General features: G+C 31.6%; 1 protein-coding gene across 1 annotated transcript; it reads left to right on the forward strand.

The window, feature by feature from the left end:
• Nucleotides 1-3,325: 3,325 nt before the first annotated feature.
• Nucleotides 3,326-20,855, forward strand: LOC111697770 (N-lysine methyltransferase SMYD2). The gene is made up of 11 exons (XM_023467889.1): nt 3,326-3,562; nt 6,825-6,941; nt 7,539-7,586; nt 11,663-11,773; nt 12,571-12,701; nt 13,169-13,232; nt 14,970-15,068; nt 16,521-16,606; nt 17,872-17,919; nt 18,505-18,634; nt 20,727-20,855. The coding sequence occupies exons 1-11, from the start codon at nt 3,536-3,538 to the stop codon at nt 20,838-20,840; spliced, it is 975 nt and encodes a 324-aa protein (XP_023323657.1). The 5' UTR covers nt 3,326-3,535; the 3' UTR covers nt 20,841-20,855.
• Nucleotides 20,856-21,859: the final 1,004 nt, after the last annotated feature.

A 21,859-nucleotide genomic window follows, 5' to 3' on the forward strand; every position in this document is an offset into this window, starting at 1 on the left:
ATCCCTGCGAGGCATATCGTGTAAACTCTATAAGAAATAATAATAATAATAACCTCATAGTAACACAGCTAAAAATAACTGTTTATGAAGATTAAGGTAACAATTAAGATTAAGTTTAAGATTAAGATTAAGTTTAAGGTTAAGATTAAGTTTAAGATTAAGTTTAAGATTAAGATTAAGTTTAAGATTAAGATTAAGTTTAAGATTAAGATTAAGTTTAAGATTAAGATTAAGTTTAAGATTAATAAATCATTTTTAGTTCCTTACATAGTCAAATGGTTTAGATCTGAGTAATTTTATTTCAATGAAATTGTGTCCCAACAGCCGCAATATTTACCCCGAAATCTAATTTTCCAATTCTGGTATTGAAGCTGATCTAACATTTCAAATAATGAATTGTGTTTTATCAAATCAATAATGTTTAAAATATCAAAAATGTAGAGATTTTATAATACTAGCCTTTTAGGGCTCTGCACTGTGCGCCCCTTTCTTAGTTACGATTTTACATTGACTAATTTACACCTACCATTTTACATCTACTATTTTACATCTACTATTTTACATCTACTATTTTACATCTACGATTTTACATTCACTATTTTACATCTTTGACTAATTTACATCTACTATTTTACATCTAAGATTTTATATTCACTATTTTACATTTACGATTTTACATTTACTATTTTACATCTACTATTTTACATGTACCATTTTACATCTACCATTTTACATCTACTATTTTACATCTGCTATTTTACATCTACTATTTTACATGTACTATTTTACATCTAGGGTTTTACATCTACTATTTTACATCTACTATTTTAAATCCACTATTTTATATCTACGATTTTACATCTTCTATTTTACATCTACTTTTTACATCTACTATTTTAACTCTACTTTTTAAATCTACTATTTTAATTTTTATATCTACTATTTAACATCTACGATTTTAGATCTACGGTTTAACATCTACTATTTTAGATTTTCGAATTGCTGGATTTTTAAGAATTGTAACAATCAACATTTTTTAAAGCAAAATATTTTTGTTTTCCCTCGAGACATGTGAGCTGCCTCCATAAAATTGGGGCAAATCTGTTTAACTGCAGATTTAACGTTTATTGGATACAAAAAAAAACATAAACCCAATCTAGATTTATATATGTAGAATTGTGCCTGTGACAAGTAATCAGTTCATATGATGAAAAATGATTAAATATTAAACTGATTTAAAATCTTTTCCAAGATTAGTGTTGTGCACAAATGACTCTATTTCTGCAGAACACATTATAAATTAATTGAAGAATTAGACTTGCAAACTTTCCCAAAGTTAAATATCCATGGAGACTTTATAGAATGAATAAGGAATTGAAATATAGATAAGAATGAATGAATAAGGAATTGAAATATAGATAAGAATGAAAAAACAGGAACAAAACAGACACAATTTTAGAAATAATAGTTTCTTATTTTATTATTAAAGGTTTTTAAGAACATATTTAAAACTACGTAGACAGTCTCTTTTACATTTTATTCTACTTTTAATCAAAAAGGTTTTTGTTGTTGCTTCGAAACCTAGATTTGCCTGAAGTTATCTTTATAAAAGTTCAAACCAATCAACTTAGAATTCTCAAACTAGACTCAAAACATTTACAGTGTTCTATTGAGCTTCATATAAACAATATTGTAGGCAAATCTGTCCATGGGTGCATGGGTTATGATCGGCCAAACAGACAAACGCCCAGACAGACTGAAAAACAGTAGTCAAGGGTTGAGGAAAACTTTTATTTCGATTTGAAGGGTCTAAAATGTCCCAGAACATAATTTCTAAATAATCTTCTGATCTCATCTATACTCCATTAACATTGAAAATAAAAAAATATCATTGATTTCATAAAGAGTGCTATACTGGAATTTAGCTAGATAAAGCCGAAAATGGTCATAAATGGAAAAAATTGGCAGTTTTATCTTAAACCTCCTATTATAATGTGTTGCCCTCCTGCCCCTACCACAAAGAAATAAGAGTTCTGTTAAAATATTGACAGAAATGTAAAACAGTTTAAAACTATAATTGAAAATATTTTGAACGGTTGTAAAATATTAAAGCCTAGAACTGAAAGTGCACCAAGCATGTCTAATACTGACCAAATAATACTGCATTGGTTTAGCTTTGTTCATCAGGCTTTCTAATATATTCAATATTCAAGGAACATAGTCATACAATTTAATATCTTTAGACGTATGGCACGTCAAACTAAAGTAAATAGTACACGCACCTCTGACCCTTCAGTAAAAGTAAATTTAGCCTAAAGTCCGACCGCGTCAACCGGTTACTCCAATTGAGTGTCTCCTTTATTTACCCAATTCAGGCCTAGGCGACAAAGTTATATCATTAAACAAGTTAAAAAAAAATACTCAAATTCTTATTAAAAGGACAGTAAAGGAAAAATGAAAGGGGGTATAGGTTGAAACCTGAGAATCTCAGGAGTTGATCTTTGCATATAAGACATCTATGTGATGTTCCTGTCTCGAGAAATTGACGTAAAACTGTTTCAAAATTATACCAAAACGTATGTATGTGAGATATACATCCGTATCAGTATCACGTGACCAGAACTCCTTCCAATGACAGTGCAGTATACTGGTCACTTGATACAGACGGGAGACACACCTGAATTTTTCAGGCTTCTCTGGGATATCGTCGTTCTCAGATTGGTTGCGTATTTGTTGAATATGATCTGTTTAATATTACGAATCTTATACAAAATCTTACATATGTACGTTCCGGCATAATTTTGACACAGTTTTACATCAATTTCTCGAGACAAGAACATCAGATAGAACTCTTATAGGTCTCAATCAGCTCCTGATATTCTCAGGTTTCAACCTATACCTTCTTTCATTTTTCCTTTACAATCCCTTTAATTAAGATAATATTTCTTAAAAATTTACATAAACATACATTTGTTTAATATGTAACAACACAAAATTCTTTTTCCCATGCCCAAAGTCAAAACTAGAGAGCTACGAGATCAGTAAGTCGTACCACTAGTAATATTGCATCTCTGTCTAGATAAGTTTCACGTAAGATGTATACATAATAGATAAATACAAAATTTAAAAATATTACACAATCTATCTTTCTAACTTCCTTACCGTCCTTTCTTGTAGCACAAGCCTAAACCCGATACAAATACTTATATAACAATGTTTTAACCCTTTCTCTCACATTCAAGCTTTTGTAACTTTTCCCTATTACTTTTAAATAACAGATTTATATAATTAAAAAATTTTCTTGTTTAAAATATTGGTTTAAAACAATTTTTCTTTGATTTGTTAAAAACCAGGGTGTCGGGAGATACATATTACTCAACGCACGGAGAGGGGGGAAATTTTTAGGAAAGTTACTTTCCTTGTCTAATCATCTATTATATGTGGTAAAGGAATAGTAAGGCTGTGCAAACAATACTTGCATAACACAGGGAAATCCTTGTATAATATTTTTCTAGAAGCAATTGTAATCCTCGATATGAAAAAGTGCGGGAAATGTCAAAAGGTAAAGAAAACTTTGCGTTGTCTGATGGAAATGTTTTCAAATATTTTCTATATATCTTTCTTTATAAAGGAATTGAGTCTTTGCCACAAACTCTGGTTTTCTTCTCCCTATATATTTGTAAACCTTCTGTAGTAGACCTAATCTATTTCAAACTATGAGTTAGTCAAACTAAATAAGTTTGAAATTACAAAGGTTTACACCATCAGTTTGCAAAGATTAAAGATTGTTAAAGATTAGAACATTTAATTGAGTTTGTGACAAAGACTCAATTTTATTATAAAGATATTAGGCTTTTAGGACGCTTCGCGCCCATCTTCTTTTTAACTTTTAATTGTGAGCATCTACTCTTTATGCAGCATAAAACACTAACAAACGATAGTTTGCGGATTTCAAATATTTTTAATTTTTTTAAATTTCACAAGATCAAAAACCTTTGGATACAACCTTTTTCAATTCTGAGTATCCATAAGGCATACACTTCCTAGTGTCATGCGAGGTCCCACACAAAATGTGGGCCTGATCGGTTCAGCCGTTCTGACGTTTATTGGATACAAACAGACAAACAGACAGACAGACAAGCAAAGTATATATATATATTTAGAAAATATTTGAAAACATTTCTCCCAAACAAAACTCGAAATAAAACGGCATTATGTCCTGACCGGCAATTTTGAACTAAATACTGCAAGGTACTGATGCAAAAATTACATTTATAGGATTTTACCAATTACTCCCTGAATTTAAACTGACGCCAGAATCTTTTGAATATTTTGTCCAGGGCTAAAAAAGTAAAAATTCAATCAACCCTGTTCTGAAAAGTTGATGTATAACCAGGGCATAACTCTCCTAATTTTGCCTGGCTAGGTTTATACTGTACAGTGAAATTTGTCGAAAAATGTTACCTTATGACTGAGTTGGTATCATAGAGTACAGTGGGTTTAATCCTAAGTACATCTATTTGTACGGTATTGAGTGAACAGTTAATTTTAATATTTTTCAACAATGAGATATTGTAGTGTCAAAAATTGTGTAAACAACGATGTATCATTTGTCATATTTATACATGAAACATGGGATTTAGGGGGGGGGGGGGGGTCAAATTGAATCTATGTAAGAAAGTCCCAGGAAAAAAAGTTTCTGGAAAAAAACCTGGAAATAAAAACTTTGGAAAAAAAGTCCGAATTTTATCAAGTCCTTGGAAAAATTGTCAGTGGAAATAAAGTCCGGTGTTTTGGATTCCTGGGACTTTTTTTCCTAAAATAGTATGAGGGGCTGCCAATAAAGTCTCAGGAAATAAGATCCCAGGAAAAAAAGTCCTGAAGAAAATAAATCCGAGGAAAAGAAAAACCTAGAATTGTGAATCATGCATTTTTACTTGTTAGAGGACTTTTTTGTATAAAATCATACTGGAGCCAGAAAGAAAGTCCTAGAAAATAAAGTCTCGAATTGGTAGGACTTTATTTCTGGAGACTTTTTAATAAAAGGACTTTTTTCCACAGGACTTTTACAGTGTGAAATTTTAGGACTTTTTTGCCGGTTACCGGTCAAATTGACCCCCCCCCCCAGCATATTTTGGTTCTCAAGTACCCCAGCAGAGATAGGGTTAAGGAGAAGGATTTTATTTTTTTCTCTATTTGTCATGTCTCATTTTTATGCAAAAATCATATGAGCTTGTTTTCTTTGCTTGAATATTGTAGTCTTCACTTTCAAACAATAATGTCTTAAAACACTGATCTACGAATTATGATCCCCCCAGGTAGAATTTCTGATCGGGTCATTGTGTACAGTGGCTGTACAACAAGAAGTCTAAAATTCCAGATGCCCCCTCTATTACTAATATCTCGATGTGTATAACCCTTTCTTCTGGATTAGGAATTTAGCCATTTATGAAGCTTTAATTTCAACTATCTTCATTCCTGGCGAAGCTGAAACCCCTTAAAATAAGTTTAATGATCTAAAAGTATCGCCAAGAACCAGTCTCTCTGATTGTCTCATCTAGAGTCTGCCTACTGTCAAACACCTAGCTATTGTCTGGATCAGAAAACAAAACAACGATAAAATGTTAATATTTGTGTGTATTTCTGTTAAAAATAGGCGACTAAACCAAAATATTAAAAAACAATATATCCTTTTTCTTAAACGTTTATTTTCCTACAGGTGACTAATCCTTTAGACACATGCTACATCATCCAAATGCAATATATAATACAAATACTGTAAAATTGTAAAAAATACCTTTCTATTGTTCTGAGCTCTGACCTCATTTTCCAAATAATCAATTTGAATTATTGCCATGTCAGGTTCTTTAATATTTATCCATGCATTATAAATAACACTACCCTTCAGATTTAGCAAACCCCTCCCTCCCTCCTAATTACATTGTCCCATATATCCCCCAACTCCCCCCTCTAGACCCCCTCTACCCTAGTTGTCCCTATATTACAACTTTAATAATTAATTCACATTCCGATACTTGGAGTTCAGCTTTGTAATATTTATATTTTCTATTAAATAAATAAACAATAAAATTGTAATTTTTAATCTAACTTTAAGCTACAAATTTTAAGGCAATAAATTGTACACTTCAAGTTATATTACAAATACACAGCTTTATGAGTTTTTGCCAAAAAAACACGTTTTCTTATCCCTATATCTTGATGGTGTAATGTAAACCTTTGTTTTTTCAAACTAAGACTTTTTGTTCAGAGATATAGGGATTTAATAAACAGTTGGGGACAAAAACCTAATTTTTTTAACGATAATTAAAATAAAGTTACAATTATCTATACATAGTTATAGTTGAAAATTAAAATCACAATCTTAAAATATGGAGGTTGCAATTAAATAAACTTAAAGTTTAAACTTTGCATCAAAGTTTTATGAACTACAATTTAAGATTCAAATCAGTTTAAATTTGAAGAAATATTACATATATTCTAAAATTGTATTACTGGTCCATATAATTTACAATTAGAAATTTACAAATCTCAATTAAAAAATGTAATAACAAAATAACATTTAAAATTAAGATTCAGTCTACATTTTAAGGTTTTGGTTAAAAATTATTTTTGGCTCAAATAAAATTTATGTTTACAATATTTATATCTTTTTGTATTTCCAAACCTAATTTTCAATATTAAAACCATTATTTATACAAAACCTATAGACATCAACATTAAACACACTTTAATTTTTCTTGATAATGATTTAATAAAAACCAAATTATTTATTTTGTTGTATTTAATGATGTATAATGTTCAAGTCCGGAGAGTTTCTTAGCTGCTCCAGGTGCGGGTTAGAGCACTACTGCTCTCAGAACTGCCAGAAAGAGCATTGGAAGGAACATAAGACAAGCTGCAGACCAGTTCTACAAGTTCAGGTATACATAGGTTGGGATCCAGGTATACATAGGTTGGGATCTTTGATGAAATAGACTGTAGAAGTAATTTATAAAGTGACCCCTACATTTAAAAAATGATCCCTACATTTATAAAGTTACCCCTACATTTATAAAGTGACCCCTACATTTATAAAGTGATCTCTACATTTATAAAGTGATCCCTACATTTATAAAGTGACCCCTACCTTTATAAAGTGACCCCTAAATTTATAAAGTGACCCCTACATTTATAAAGTGACCCCTACATTTACAGTGACATGTACAATTCACAACCCTTTTAATTTTTGCTTAATCATCGACGACGGAGAAATTTGAAGCTGAGAATAAATTGCTGAAAAAGCCCACGGTCTTCGTTTTAATCGAATAAAAATGTTTATTTTCTGTGACGGCTAGTAAACAAATGATTATATTTTCTGTGACAGATACAGATACAGATACAGATACAGATACAGATACAGATACAGATACAGATACAGATACAGATACAGATACAGATACAGATACAGATACAGATATAGCTACAGATACAGATAAAGATACAGATACAGATACAGATAAATAAATATAGTTGTTTAGATTGAGAATAAGGGATACGGATTGGTAGCAACAAGAAATATAAAGGAGGTAAATATTTTTTTCGAAACACAGAAAAAAAATCTAATTTGTCATTATTCAACAATCAACATTAATCGTTTGAAATTGATTGTTTAGATATTCATGTTTATTTAGGTACTACAAGACTAGGCAGAGAAACATTAATCTATTTATATACTTTGCTTGGGTGTTCGTTTATTTGTCTGTGTCCAATGAACGTCAAAACGGCTGAACTGAACGGGTCCAAACGTTGTGTGGGACCTCAAAATAAAAAAAATTAGTCTCCAAAGAAATTCAATTGTCATTTAATTTTGAGCATCCAGGGAATTATTTTATAAAATCCCCGAAAGTTTTTTTTATTATTTTTTAATGTATACAATGAGATAATGTTCACAATTGAAATAGAAGATACTGTAAGCCTAGTGTATCTAAATTTATTTCATGGTTTTACAAATACTTTTAAACTAGAAAAATTGCAGAACAATTAAGAATTGTTAATCTTGAGCGCTTTGAGCTCGACATCAGATGTGGACACTTTTAATTGAGGATAAATTCTCGATCCCTTCTTTTTAGTTATCCCTGGATGCAGGGTACGATCCCCACGGAAAATTGAAAATCAGGGAATTCAATTAATCCATAGATCTGCAAATGATAGAGATCAATACTTAATCCTGAGTTTCACAACAAAAAAGTTCTGAATAGTTTGATTTTGTTATCGTCTTATGTTTCTTTAATAATAAAGTTAGAGTTCCAAACTGCACTAATATATAGGTTACTAGAATTTGTTACTATAAATTGCAAATATTTCGACCTGATGATAAATATCAAATATATATCAAAATTGAATAAAAAGATAACTAATTGTATATATTTCCAAGCCAATAAATAGTGAAGGAATGTACATAGATGTACATAATAGTGATGTAGATTATGTACATAGATGTACATAATAGTGATGTAGATTATGTACATAGATGTACATAATAGTGATCTAGATTATGTACATAGATGTACATAATAGTGATGTAGATTATGTACATAGATGTACATAATAGTGATGTAGATTATGTACATAGATATACATAATAGTGATGTAGATTATGTACATAGATGTACATAATAGTGATGTAGATTATGTACATAGATGTACATAATAGTGATGTAGATTATGTACATAGACATAGAAATGTAAAAACTCAAAGGAATGGTTTGGGGGGAACAAATGGCCACGGTCAGCGGCAATAAAAGCAGAAAATCCGAGAAATCTTGACAAAAAGTGAAATATTTAAAAAAACCATTAACAAAGGATAAGGCACCCTCTAGACTTCCGAAAATGCAAAGCAATCCCTTTATCTGTATAAAATGTACATAATGGAGTTCAAAATAAAATATTTGTTAAAAATAAATTAGGTTTAAATTAAGTTGTCTAGTTTTAATTAGGTTTAAATTAAGTTGTCTAGTTTTAATTAGGTTTAAATTAAGTTGTCTAGTTTTAATTAGATTTAAATTAAGTTGTCTAGTTTTAATTAGGTTTCAATTAAGTTGTCTAGGTTTAATTTGCTGACAGTACAAAGAGGGGTAATTTTGAATAATGTGAACCATTTAGATTTAATTAGTACATAGGTTGATAAATTAATAGATTAATAGATTAATAGATTAATAGATTATAGATTAATAGATTTATAGATTAATAGATTGATAGATTAGTCCTAAATTTAATCTCAAACTCAACAAATACTGGGGTTTTCAACATTAGTAAAACGTAGAGATTTGTTGAAGCCTAGAAAATATTTATACAACTGATTCTTTCGAATAAAATCTAATTTATTAATCTTTTATCTTTGCAACCACACGTCGTAGAACCATGACCATGACTTTTGCAAGATCATAGGTATATTGAAGATTTACATCATGAGTGACTGAATTAATGAATGAACTACTCATCTTCAACCTTCAGTCGGTGATTCAAGATTTTAACCTGGCCTGTAGAAAGTAGATTCGTATGAGTAAACTAAAAGTGTAAAGAATGTAAAGAATGTTTATTTCCTACGTCAGTAAATATGGAGGTTAATCAAGTTCATATAAAAAATTCATTTGATTAGAAATTGATTTGGATCGTACCAGTCTCTACACTGTGAATATTTCAAACGGTTTTCACATAATTTATTAAATAAAGATATTCCAAATAAATTCAAGGGCCTTCTATTTTAATTATGAACATTTTCTCTTTGTATACTTTGTAAAACAAAAACAAACAAAAAAGTCGCGAATTTAAAAAAAACCCGTGGATTTTCAGATTAAATGACAACCGAACTTTGTTGGAGGCTAAGTTTGAAATTTTGATCGTTCATAAACCTTCCCTTGGGTCACATACAAAATTTAGGCCCGAAAGGTTCAGCCGTTTTGAGGTTTTTTGAGATACAAAAACAAACAAACAGACAGACAAGCAAAGTAAATGTATAGAAGATAAGGTATAAAAGACTGGTTTAAACTAAATTCAAACTAATTAGGTGTTGAACTTCATTTTTCACCCGCATTTAAACTTATTAATTTAGTTCTACCTAATCCAGCCAAAACTTTCAGGTTCTAGTTTTTAACCCAAACCTGGATACTTAAATGTTTAATTCATACCTGGATAATTAAATGTTTAATTCATACCTGGATAATTAAATATTTAATTCAAACCTGGATACCTAAATATTTAATTCAAACCTGGATACTTAAATGTTTAATTCATACCTGGATAATTAAATGTTTAATTCAAACCTGGATACTTAAATGTTTAATTCAAACCTGGATACTTTCAATGTATTTCAGGGAGAATTGATCTTGTCTAACCAATATATTTCAGGGAGAATTGATCTTGTCTAACCATATATTTCAGGGAGAATTGATCTTGTCTAACCATTATATTTCAGGGAGAATTGATCTTGTCTAACCAATATATTTCAGGGAGAATTGATCTTGTCTAACCAATATATTTCAGGGAGAATTGATCTTGTCAAACCAATGTATTTCAGGGAGTATTGATCTTGTCTAACCAATGTATTTCAAGGAGAATTGATCTTTTCCAACCAATATATTTCAAGCAGAATTGATCTTGTCCAACCAATGTAATTCAGGGAGATTTGATCTTGTCTAACCAATGTATTTCAGGGAGTATTGATCATGTCTAACCAATGTATTTCATGAAGAATTGATCTTGTCTAACCAATGTATTTCAGAGAGAATTGATCTTGTCTAACCAATGTATTTCAGGGAGAATTTATCTTGTCTAACCAATGTATTTCAGGGAGTATTGATCTTGTCTAACCAATATATTTCATGAAGAATTGATCTTGTCTAACCAATGTATTTCAGAGAGAATTGATCTTGTCTAACCAATGTATTTCATGAGGAATTGATCTTGTCTAACCAATGTATTTCAGGGAAAATTAATTTTGTCTAACCAAAATATTTCAAGGAGAATTGATCTTGTCTAACCAATATTTTTCAGGGAGAATTGATCTTGTCCAACCAAAATATTTTAAGAGAATTGATCTTGTCTAATCAATATATTTCAGGGAGAATTGATCATGTCTAACCAATATATATCAGGAAGAATTGATCTTGTCCAACCAAAATATTTCAAGGAGAATTGATCTTGTCTTACCAAAATATTTCAGGGAGAATTGATCATGTCTAACCAATATAATTCAGAGGAATTGATCTTGTCTAACCCATGTATTTCTGGGAGAATTGATCTTGTCTAACCATAATATTTCAGGGAGAATTGATCTTGTCTAAGCAATATATTTCAGGAAGAATTAATCTTGTCCAACCAATGTATTTCAGGGAGAATTGATATTTTCTAACCAATGTATTTCAGGAAGAATTAATCTTGTATAACCAATGTATTTCAGGGAGAATTGATCTTGTCCAACCAATGTATTTCAGGGAGAATTGATATTGTCTAACCAATGTATTTCAGGAAGAATTGATCTTGTCCAACCAATGTATTTCAGGGAAAATTGATATTTTCTAACCAATGTATTTCAGGAAGAATTAATCTTGTATAACCAATGTATTTCAGGGAGAATTGACCTTGTCTAACCAATGTATTTCAGGGAGAATTGATATTGTCTGAGATGCCTGTATTGATATTAAGTAAGAATGAGAAGGATAGAACATCAAGAAACCTGGAGATACAGTTTCAGAAATTGAGTAAAAACGTCCAGGTTCACAAAATAAATTATAAACTTCTATCTTTCTTTACCAAATAATTAATTTAGTCATTTAAATACCACATTCAAACAGAAGATTTAACTGAACCTTAGGATCGTCACATGTGAAGAGTTTCAAGTCGTCTTTACAGTCTCATTCTTTGTGGGTAACCCTGTACCTACACGACAGGGATAATCATAAACACTGGTTTACATATATCAATAAATCAAATTTGCTTAATAAATCTAAAACTAAATATTGACGAAAAGAAACAAAATATTTATATCAAGAACTTTTAAAATTAAAGACATTTATCTTACAAATTAATAGATTTCAGAATCAAAGGAGAAATCCGACAGATAATTAGAACTCATTTTGAAAATGATTAAGTAAAATGAGTAATAGCTGTGCACCATGTTCATTTAAAACCATAACTTGTGTCTAACAGTCGACTTCCTATTTTACACTTTTATAGGTCTTACCAAATAGATTATCAAGTACAAAAGGTGGCATCAGAGAAATGGACCAATTTTACACAACTCACAAGTGTCAAATATAACAAGGAAGAGAACATTTTCTCCCATTAGTTGACATATTTTCTAAGATTAAATATAAAAGTGTAAAAACAGAAAAAAATATCTCAAAATTAAAGATAAGCACTTTATTATCACTATGTTTGATAATTTTGTCGGACACATAAAACTGTTGACTCTTGTGACGTAAGAATACAAACGTACTGGGAGAGTACAAATTCTACCTTGCCATTTATTGTACTTGATATCTATTTGGGTCTCACTGTATTTTGTTTCAGAAAAAGATTCTGAGTTTACATGATGAGAATAGAGAAGGAGAAGAGGAAAGAAAACTAGCGCGTATTTTCTTCAGCAATGCAATAGATGTTAATAGTGAGAAATCTGCTGCTCTTTATCTTACTATTCCTAGGTAAAGTTTTAAACAACTTGAAATAGGAAATAGCGTTAGATATTGTCAATCACCAAAATAAACATAGAATTTTGGGTATACTGTACTGTACTGTACTGTACTGTACTGTACTGTACTGTACTGTACTGTACTGTACTGTACTGTACTGTACTGTACTGTACTGTACTGGTACATATTGAGATGAAGCCATTAAAGAGTTATTGTGGTTTTATCACAAACTAAACTATGCCATTGAACAACCTTTAGCTCAGAGAGAAGTGAGAATTTCTTTGAAAATGAAAAACTGTTTGTTTAGAATAAACTACTGTTCACCGAACTGTTTGTTTAGAATAAACTACTTTTCACCGAACTGTTTGTTTAGAATAACTATTCCTGTTCACCGAACTGTTAGTTTAGAATAAACTATTCCTGTTCACCGAACAGTTTGTTTAGAATAAACCACGCCTGTTCACCGAATTATTTTTTAGAATTAACCACTCCTGTTCACCGAACGTGGTATGGGGATACGGTCCTAATAGCCCGCTTTCTAAGGTAGACCCACTGGAAACTTATGAATAACAGATCACATACAAACCGAAATTTACCCTTTAAACATAGTTTTCACATATATTGTGTATATTTGTTTTGTTGGGCTTTCTGTTTTAAGACAGCATGAAAAGTCCATTGGGATTTCTTTGGTGGATTTTGAATGCCAAATTTAACGTGACGGAGCTCGAGCATATTCCCATAAAGTCACGTTACGTTAGATTGGACCAGAGAGTTAATCGTTGATTTATGCCTCGGTACTCTGTCTACTTTTTATGAACCAAACCATACCTCTCTCACACTAAGCTTATACTTTATGTGCGTACTGCAGTGATCTGGAGTATTATGACCAAAAAAATAGCGGGGTTTAGTGGAGAATAGTCTTGTTTTATCTCTGTAATCTGTGAAATATATATTCTGAAAGGTTTTCTTAATTCAAAGTTTAACTTTTATTGAATTAATAAATGGAAACTAAATATATGCCATTCTCTACTCATAACCTTTAAATATCGAGTCTATATGTCAGGAAACCTTAGTTCTAGACCAATACCAATTCAGGGAGTATCGCGCCCCTCATACTAGCTAATAGCTAATTTTTAGTTATTTAGAGCAGTTATTTTTCACAGATATTAGGTCATATTTTTAGATTTAGATCAGTTTCAAAATCCTTAGCGAAGTTTCTAATTTAAGGCCGTCTAAAGTAGTGGGTCTGATAAAAGATATATTCAATCAAAATGATAATCAAATTAGATCAATAAAGCATGGAATTTCAAGAAAAAATTAATTGTCACTGAAATTTTTTTTTTCTCTTAAAAATTTCCTTTTTTGTTGTTTAAGCTCCCCTTGGACTGTAAAGTGAAACCAACTTGTTAAAAATGTACATTTTTACAAAACGCGAGTGTCCAAAAAAAGGAGACTTAAACATTCTTCTTTTTAAATTGATTCACCAAAACTACATGGCTACCAGAACCAACAAAGAATGAGATTCTACAGAGACGACTGTACGCGAGTTATTTTATTTTTATTTTCTTGCAACCTGGGCTGTTTGCAACTGTTAACTTGTTTCTTTCCTTTGCCAATCATTTAGTAAATTATTAAAAAAAAGGTTCTGATCGTTATTAAAGTATCATTCTTTGGTTTAGGGAACCAATCCAAACTTTTTTTTTCGAATTTGAGTTTTTTGGAACAATTCACGTTTCTCCTAGCCTTGAATCTAACCTTGGAAACCTGAGATACAATATAAATCGTCTTTAGTTGCTCTGAAGTATGTAGAATAATTGCACGTGTTTGGTTATATTAGTTGCTCTGAAGTAGAATAATTGTACGTGTTTGGTTATATTTTTATAACATGTAGAACACATATAATTTAAAACAGTTAAATAGAGACCTTATGAGATCTTAAATTGACAACATTTGTGAAGAATTTTTTTTTAGTGTGATTTGTTTTTCTATTTCTTTTTATCTGTTTGTAGGATTTATTTTGATGTTTTTTTCAGGAGAATATATTTTTTAAAGTGTTCCGTCATAAATCAGACATGACCAAAAGATTCACTAGAAATCACTTTAGCGTCTCTTTATATTACGTGTACAGTCCCTTTAAATAAAATTGTTGTGTTTAATTTCATTGTTTTCTTTAAAATCATAACTTAAGTCTAACAGTCGTCTTCCTATTCCATAGTTTTTTATCTCAGTGTTTTTAGCTTTGAAAAACTTGGACTTTTTACATCGTTGTATATGTTCTAGGAGGTTCGAGCTTTAAAAGAAATCAAGAAAGGTTCTGAACTTGAAGCAAACTATATAGATTCATGGGAGGCTTCGTTTAGAGATCATTCCAGGAGGCAGGTAATCTCTAGAGATCATTCCAGGAGGCAGGTATAATCTCTAGAGATCATTCAACTCTAAGCAGGTAAACTTTAGTGATCATTCCACTCTAGGCAGGTAAACTCTAGAGATCATTCCTCTATAGCCAGGTAAATTATATTGTTCATTCAACTCTAGGCAGGTAAACTCTAGAGATCATTCCTCTCTAGGCAGGTAAACTCTAGAGATCATTTCTCTCTAGACAGGTAAACTCTAGAGATCATTCCTCTCTAGGCAGGTAAACTCTAGAGATCATTCCTCTCTAGGCAGGTAAACTCTAGACATCATTCCACTCTAGGCAGGTAATCTTTAGAGATCATTCCACCTTAGGCAGGTAAACTCTAGTGATCATTCCTCTCTAGGCAGGTAAATTGTATAGTTCATTCAACTCTAGGCAGGTAAACTCTAGAGATCATTCCTCTCTGGGCAGGTAAACTCCAGAGATCATTCCTCTCTAGGCAGGTAAACTCTAGACATCATTCCACTCTAGACAGGTAATCTTTAGAGATCATTCCACCTTAGGCAGGTAAACTCTAGTGATCATTCCTCTCTAGGCAGGTACTCTTNCATTCTACTATAGACAGGTAATCTCTAATGACCATTCTACTATAGGCAGGTAATCTCTAAATGCCATTCTACTATAGGCAGGTAATCTCTACAGGTTATTCTACTATAGGCAGGTAATCTCTAATGACCATTCCAATATAGACAGGTAATCTCTAAAGACCATTCTACTATAGGCAGGTAATCTCTAAAGACCATTCTAATATAGGCAGGTAATCTCTACAGGTTATTATACTATAGGCAGGTAATCTCTAATGACCATTCTACTATAGGCAGGTAATCTCTACAGGTTATTCTACTATAGGCAGGTAATCTATACAGGTTATCCTACTACAGGCATGTACTGTACAATCTAAACTAGAAGCCACTTTTTGACAGAATAGAAAAGTGTAATGAAGGGTAACGGAAAAATGTTAAATGTGAGAGAAGTAGTTCAACTTCTTTTTGTGATAGATAGTTGATAAATCATTGGTTGAAACAAAACTTGTTGATTTATAACCTCTAATTGGGGTTTGAGGCTCAGTGTTTTTAACTTCGCTAGATTCAACACCTTATTACTTTAACCATTACTTTAACCAAGTTCAAACATCTCTCTCAGGGGCGGATACAGGAATTAAGTAAGGGGGGTGCTAGATTTTTTTCGGAACAAAAAAATCAAAGATAAGGAACCAAAAGACGCGCCGCATGCGATTTTATTTTACTTTTCTGTTTTGCACTAGGTTTTCTTTTCCTTAAGTGCTTTTGAGAGCTATTCTGAAATCTCAGGGGGGTGGGAAGGTTTTTCCGCCCCTCAATGTATCCGCCCCTGATCTCTCTCCGCTCGTTTATAAATTCCCAGCCGATATCAAATTATAGTTTAACAAATTTTAGGATCTTCTCCAACGCTGGAGTTTTACATGCAGTTGTAAAATATGCAGTTTACCAAACCAGCTTTTAGAAGAAGATGATAAATACAGGTCAGTATAGATTACACAGCTAGACACTACAATAGAGTACAATAAAGGACATTCAAACCTTTAATCGTCAATATTTTTACTCAAGGTACTAATGCAAGGAAAGTTATTTCAAAGATGTACACATTTTTTGTACTGGAGTGTACTGTCTTTGGGCGGAAAAGTAAACACAAGACGGATGTCACAGCCTGACATGGAATCCATCTTAACAAAAATAATCTATAAAATATTCTGGTCATGGGAAACTATTATGTGAATTATCAAAATTATCAAAATTTAACCTCCTCGGATACTAAACGAACACTGATGCATCTATTCGTGTTTACAAATTCCGCCCAGAGAGAACTGGTTTCAATATGTACGCAGAGTATACGCGACCGCAATTAACTTTCCTTGCATTAGTACCTTGTTTTTACTGAGGAGGCGAGGCTTTTTGTCAATTTTTAAAAATCAAGGTGGAGTCAACTTTAAGACTTATGTCAATTACTTAAATACGAGGGGAGGCTTTTTTTCAATTGCAAAAAACAGAGGTGAAGTCAATTTCAATGTGGCGAGGCTTTTAATCAACTACATTATAACGAGGCAAGTTTTTTGTCAATTTTTAAAAACAAAAGCGAAGTCAACATCAATGTGGCGTGCGTGGCAATTTCCAATTTCCATTAATCGAGGTGGAGTCAACTTCAATGTATGTGACAAGGCATTATCAATTTCTAAAAATAGAGGTGAGGCTTTTTGCCAGTTTCTAAAAACCGAGGCGAGGCTTTTTGTCGATAACTTTAAATGAGGCGAGACTTTTTGTCAATTTCTTTAAATCTAGGAAGAGTCAACTTCAATGTTTTAATACAAAAATAAAATTAAATAAAAATAATTGACAAAAAGGCTCACCACATAGATGGTGACTCCGCAATGATATTGGACAGAAAGCCTGCACCTCGTTTTTTAACTACATAAATTAAGCCTTTTTAATTTTTCATAGTAATTATCAATAAGCCTCATCACTTTAAATGTTGAAATCCCTTATTTTTTAGTACTGGACAAAAAGCCTTGCTACATTTATGTGAAGTCTGCCTCTGTTTCAGTACTTGACAAAAGGACACGCAGCTTTGATCTATATATATATATATATATATATATATATATATATGTTATTCATTAGTATTTAAATAATCTAAAAGTGGCAACAGTTTAACAATTCATATTTCTTTAGTACTTTTAATTAATTAACATCATACTTATATTTTAAAAACTAAACTTATCATATTTTAAAGGAAAATGATAATGATTCAGCACTCATTAGTTCCTAAATACATGGAAAGGTAAGTATTAACTGGACTATAAGTCTAATTTCAAGTCACCTTCCGTGCATTGAGGGGAATGCCTGATTTTAAACCTTTAAAATGTTGACTGATCAACGAGGACAGAGAAATTTATGTGTTTATCTCTAGAATGGTGTTTAAACAGCTAACGTAACGCATATTCCTAAGATATTCCAGAATATTCTATTTCTTACTGTGATAATTAAGGGAGTCCGTCATCCTAGATCAGTCAAAGGTTTAAAGGTAACTGTAGATAATTAAGGATAAGTCCGTCATCCTAGATCAGTCAAAGGTTTAATGGTTACTGTAGATAATTAAGGGAGTCCGTCAACCTAGATCAGTCAAAGGTTTAAAGGTTACTGTAGATAATTAAGGATAATTCCTTCATCTTAGATCAGTCAAAGGTTTAATGGTTACTGTAGATAATTAAGGATAAGTCCTTCATCCTAGATCAGTCAAAGGTTTAAAGGTTACTGTAGATAATTAAGGATAAGTCTGTCATCCTAGATCAGTCAATGGTTTAAAGATTACCTGTAGATTTAAAAAAAATTAAATTTCATTCTGTCGACATAAATCTACTTCCAGGTGGAATGTAAGAAAAGCTTTAGAAGCGGCTAAAACAAAGCTCAATCTTTCTCTGCAGATCAAAGACGACATTTTAACATCTCTTCCTTCAACATATCTCGAGGTTTATGAAATGATTAGGATAGCTGAGGTATTAATATCTTTAAAGTTTAAACATTCTTGAATTACTTTTTCAGTCTTTCGTCTTCAATTTCTTTGCATATTACATCTTTTAACAAAATTGATAAAATAGATAAAAATACAGCTTCTTTGAGCTTTCAGTCTTTGTGATGAGATCAGAAAATTCATTATCAATAATGTTTTTGTTCTTTGTTGTTAAAACATTTTTGCAGAATTTCTAGCTCCTATAATTCTTGCATTAATTTTCAGTTTACCCAGTTTACCTATAAAGAATGAGTCTGTAGACTGAGATCTTGCCAGGCTAAATTTGTTACATAAATGTTCTGGGTTGACTCTTTCTGGGTAGTCTGACTGGACAGTACGACTGAATGTAAATACATTATGCAGTACGTATTGTACTGGCACGGATAATCCAACTCCTAGACTGGGGTGTGTAATGTGTATTGACTAAGCTTGACACACAGGGTGTCCCAGAAAACATGAGATTTAAGTGGCAATTTGAGATCATCTTTGTGGATTATGTTTTTAGTGTGGTGATGCTTTCACTAGGAAAGCTGAAATCATCGGCATGATTCGTCTGCTAGAGTTGAGAATTTGTTTGTTTATGTTTTGATTGCATACTGTACACTGTACTTAGTAAAATGAGAAAATTCACAGTTGTTCTTGTTCCTCTTCACAGTTCATATTGCATTAAAATAAGATAATTGATAACAAAGTCCCAAGTTTATTGTGTATTCTGATCTGAAGATTTAATTTATACTAAAATGAGATATTTTTTAAAGTCTCATCCTTTGCATGGGTAAAGCAGTATGATAGTAGTTTGATAATTGGTCAAACCTTCAATTAGTTCCACTGAAGATACAGGGAGACTTATGAAACAGTAGAATAGATGAACGACTGTTAGACAATTATGATTCTTAAATAGTACAATGAGTAAAAAAACAAAGCAATTTCAAACTAATAACTTAACCTTTTGCTTTCAACAATATCCAATGCTCGTAAATTTGTCGAAATGCCGTCTTCCTACTTCACAGTTATTCTGGTACCACTGGAGCATATTTTAAACTCATTGGTAAAAGAGACCTTCCATTCAAAAAGTTGAACTCCCGATTTACAAGGGTACCAACCAATTAAAGGGACAGACCGGCTATGGAAGGTAGTTGAACTGAGTATGCAGTGTTGTAGAAAGCTTCTTTAGGATTCATTTGAGACATATAAACTATAAAATCTGTAAATCCTGAGTTTGAGCGCCAATTCGACGTTCAAAACTCCTACTTTGGGGATGGATACGTTTTCAGAATCGGTTTTTTAAAATTACTAAATAACGACGCCAAAAAATAAAGTAAAAATCATACAGTAATCTTATTAGATGGTTGGGAACATATTTGTCAACAGAAATTTGCCAATAAATCAATGCTAGAATCAATTATTTAGTTTTCATCATTATTTTGAATTTCTTATTTTCGTTGAATTTATTCGCAGATTTCTTCAAATTCTTCAAATGTCGTCTTTCAATAAAAATTCTAGAAAATCTGCACAAAATCTTTGTGAATAATGAGAAACCAGAATAATGAGAAAATATAAACTAATATTTGAAGAAGATTACTTATTTTCGATGATAAGATTAATTCTTATTTTCTCAACCGGTTCCTAAACAACTAATAAGTTTACTGTAGAGTTTTGTTTACATTTTTTGTCGTCGTTATTTAATAATTTAAAAAAACAATTCTGAAAACGTATCCACCCTCAAAGTAGGAGTTTTGAACGTTGAATTTGCGCTTAAACTCAGGATTTACAGATCTTTAAAAAGTTTAATATGTCTCAAATGAACCCTAAAGAAGCTTTCCACAACACTGCATACTCAGTTTAACTACCTTGCATAGCAGGTCTGTCCCTTTATTCCTTCGTCTGAGCATTCAGTTACAAATATTTCAGTCTTAAAATTGAAATGTGTTAACTGTTGGTTCTCTTCACAAGTGACTTGCGGATTTATGCGGCAAAGACAAGGAATAAAAACGTTTTAAGATTGAACAACTACAATATCTTTCTCATTGATGCTTAGATAAAGAAATTAAAGGTACCATTCTGAATGTCCTTTTAAGGTTCTAGGTGAGAAGGTTGAACCTGGTTCTCCATACCTAGAAAAAGCACGGAAACTATCAACAAGGTTCGGATTCTCTTTTCTCCAGTCCTTCAACTCTAAGGGATATATATAACCTTTAATAGTATTTTAGAATTAGAAATGGATTATAGATCTGTGATTCGTAGAACTCATTAACTAAGAAAATTCCAAGGTCTCATGATGTACAGCTGTTACAGCTATTACCTACAGGGTGTCCCACGAAACATGACAGTTGGTGAATAGTTTTGAATATTTCTTCTTCCATGAATTGCTAAATTCTTTGATACCAGATATAAAAATTACAAAATATCACATGGCAGTTATACTATTTAAAGTTAAATATATTTGAGTGAAAGATTTTTTTTAACGAAAAAAAACACAAAAAAAGTCATCAATATCTAATATACAGGGTCTTCAGGGACTTCTGTTTCGTCTTTGTTCCATTCGGGATTATATCATTTTGTTGTATCACAATTAAAACATTTTATACAGAAAACTACTGGGATCCCAGGATTTCCAAAATGTGGTCTACCATTTTTTCCCTGCAAAATTGACGGAATTATTATGAAATTGGTCCAGATTCCAGTTTATTAAAACTCAACAAAACTGTTCAAATGTTTACTATCTCCGCCAATTTCAAGGATACAAAGAAGATAGACCTCAATTTGAAAAGCTCATTAGACTTTTAATCTTTTTTATGTACTTTCTGTCATTTCAATTATCGGAAATCAAAGACGATATTCAAGTCGTCTCTCAATTCCCATGCTTATGGGACACCCTGTAGTATATTCACTATTCATCAACTGTCATGATTCATGGGACACCCTATACAAAGGCTTAGAATTCAGAGACGACTGAACGGAATTCTTTTTCTTGGCTCCCTTCATCTGTTTTCGTGTCTTATTTGACAAGTGTACTTTTAAACCTGGAGAAAATTTATCTTTTTCTCTAGACTGCGTGGTTCTAGGATCTAGGTTCTATAATCCTAAACTAACAAATTAATTCAACATCTGATTAAACATGAAAGGAGAGAAGAATTTAGAATGAAAAACATCCCCAGGCAACATCTGCCGCCTGTAAACTTTACCTGGAATCTTTAAACAACAAAATCTT

The sequence above is a fragment of the Eurytemora carolleeae genome, unplaced genomic scaffold, assembly GCF_000591075.1.
Source record: "Eurytemora carolleeae unplaced genomic scaffold, Eaff_2.0 scaffold305, whole genome shotgun sequence".
In the NCBI taxonomy this organism is placed as follows: Eukaryota; Metazoa; Arthropoda; class Copepoda; order Calanoida; family Temoridae; genus Eurytemora; species Eurytemora carolleeae.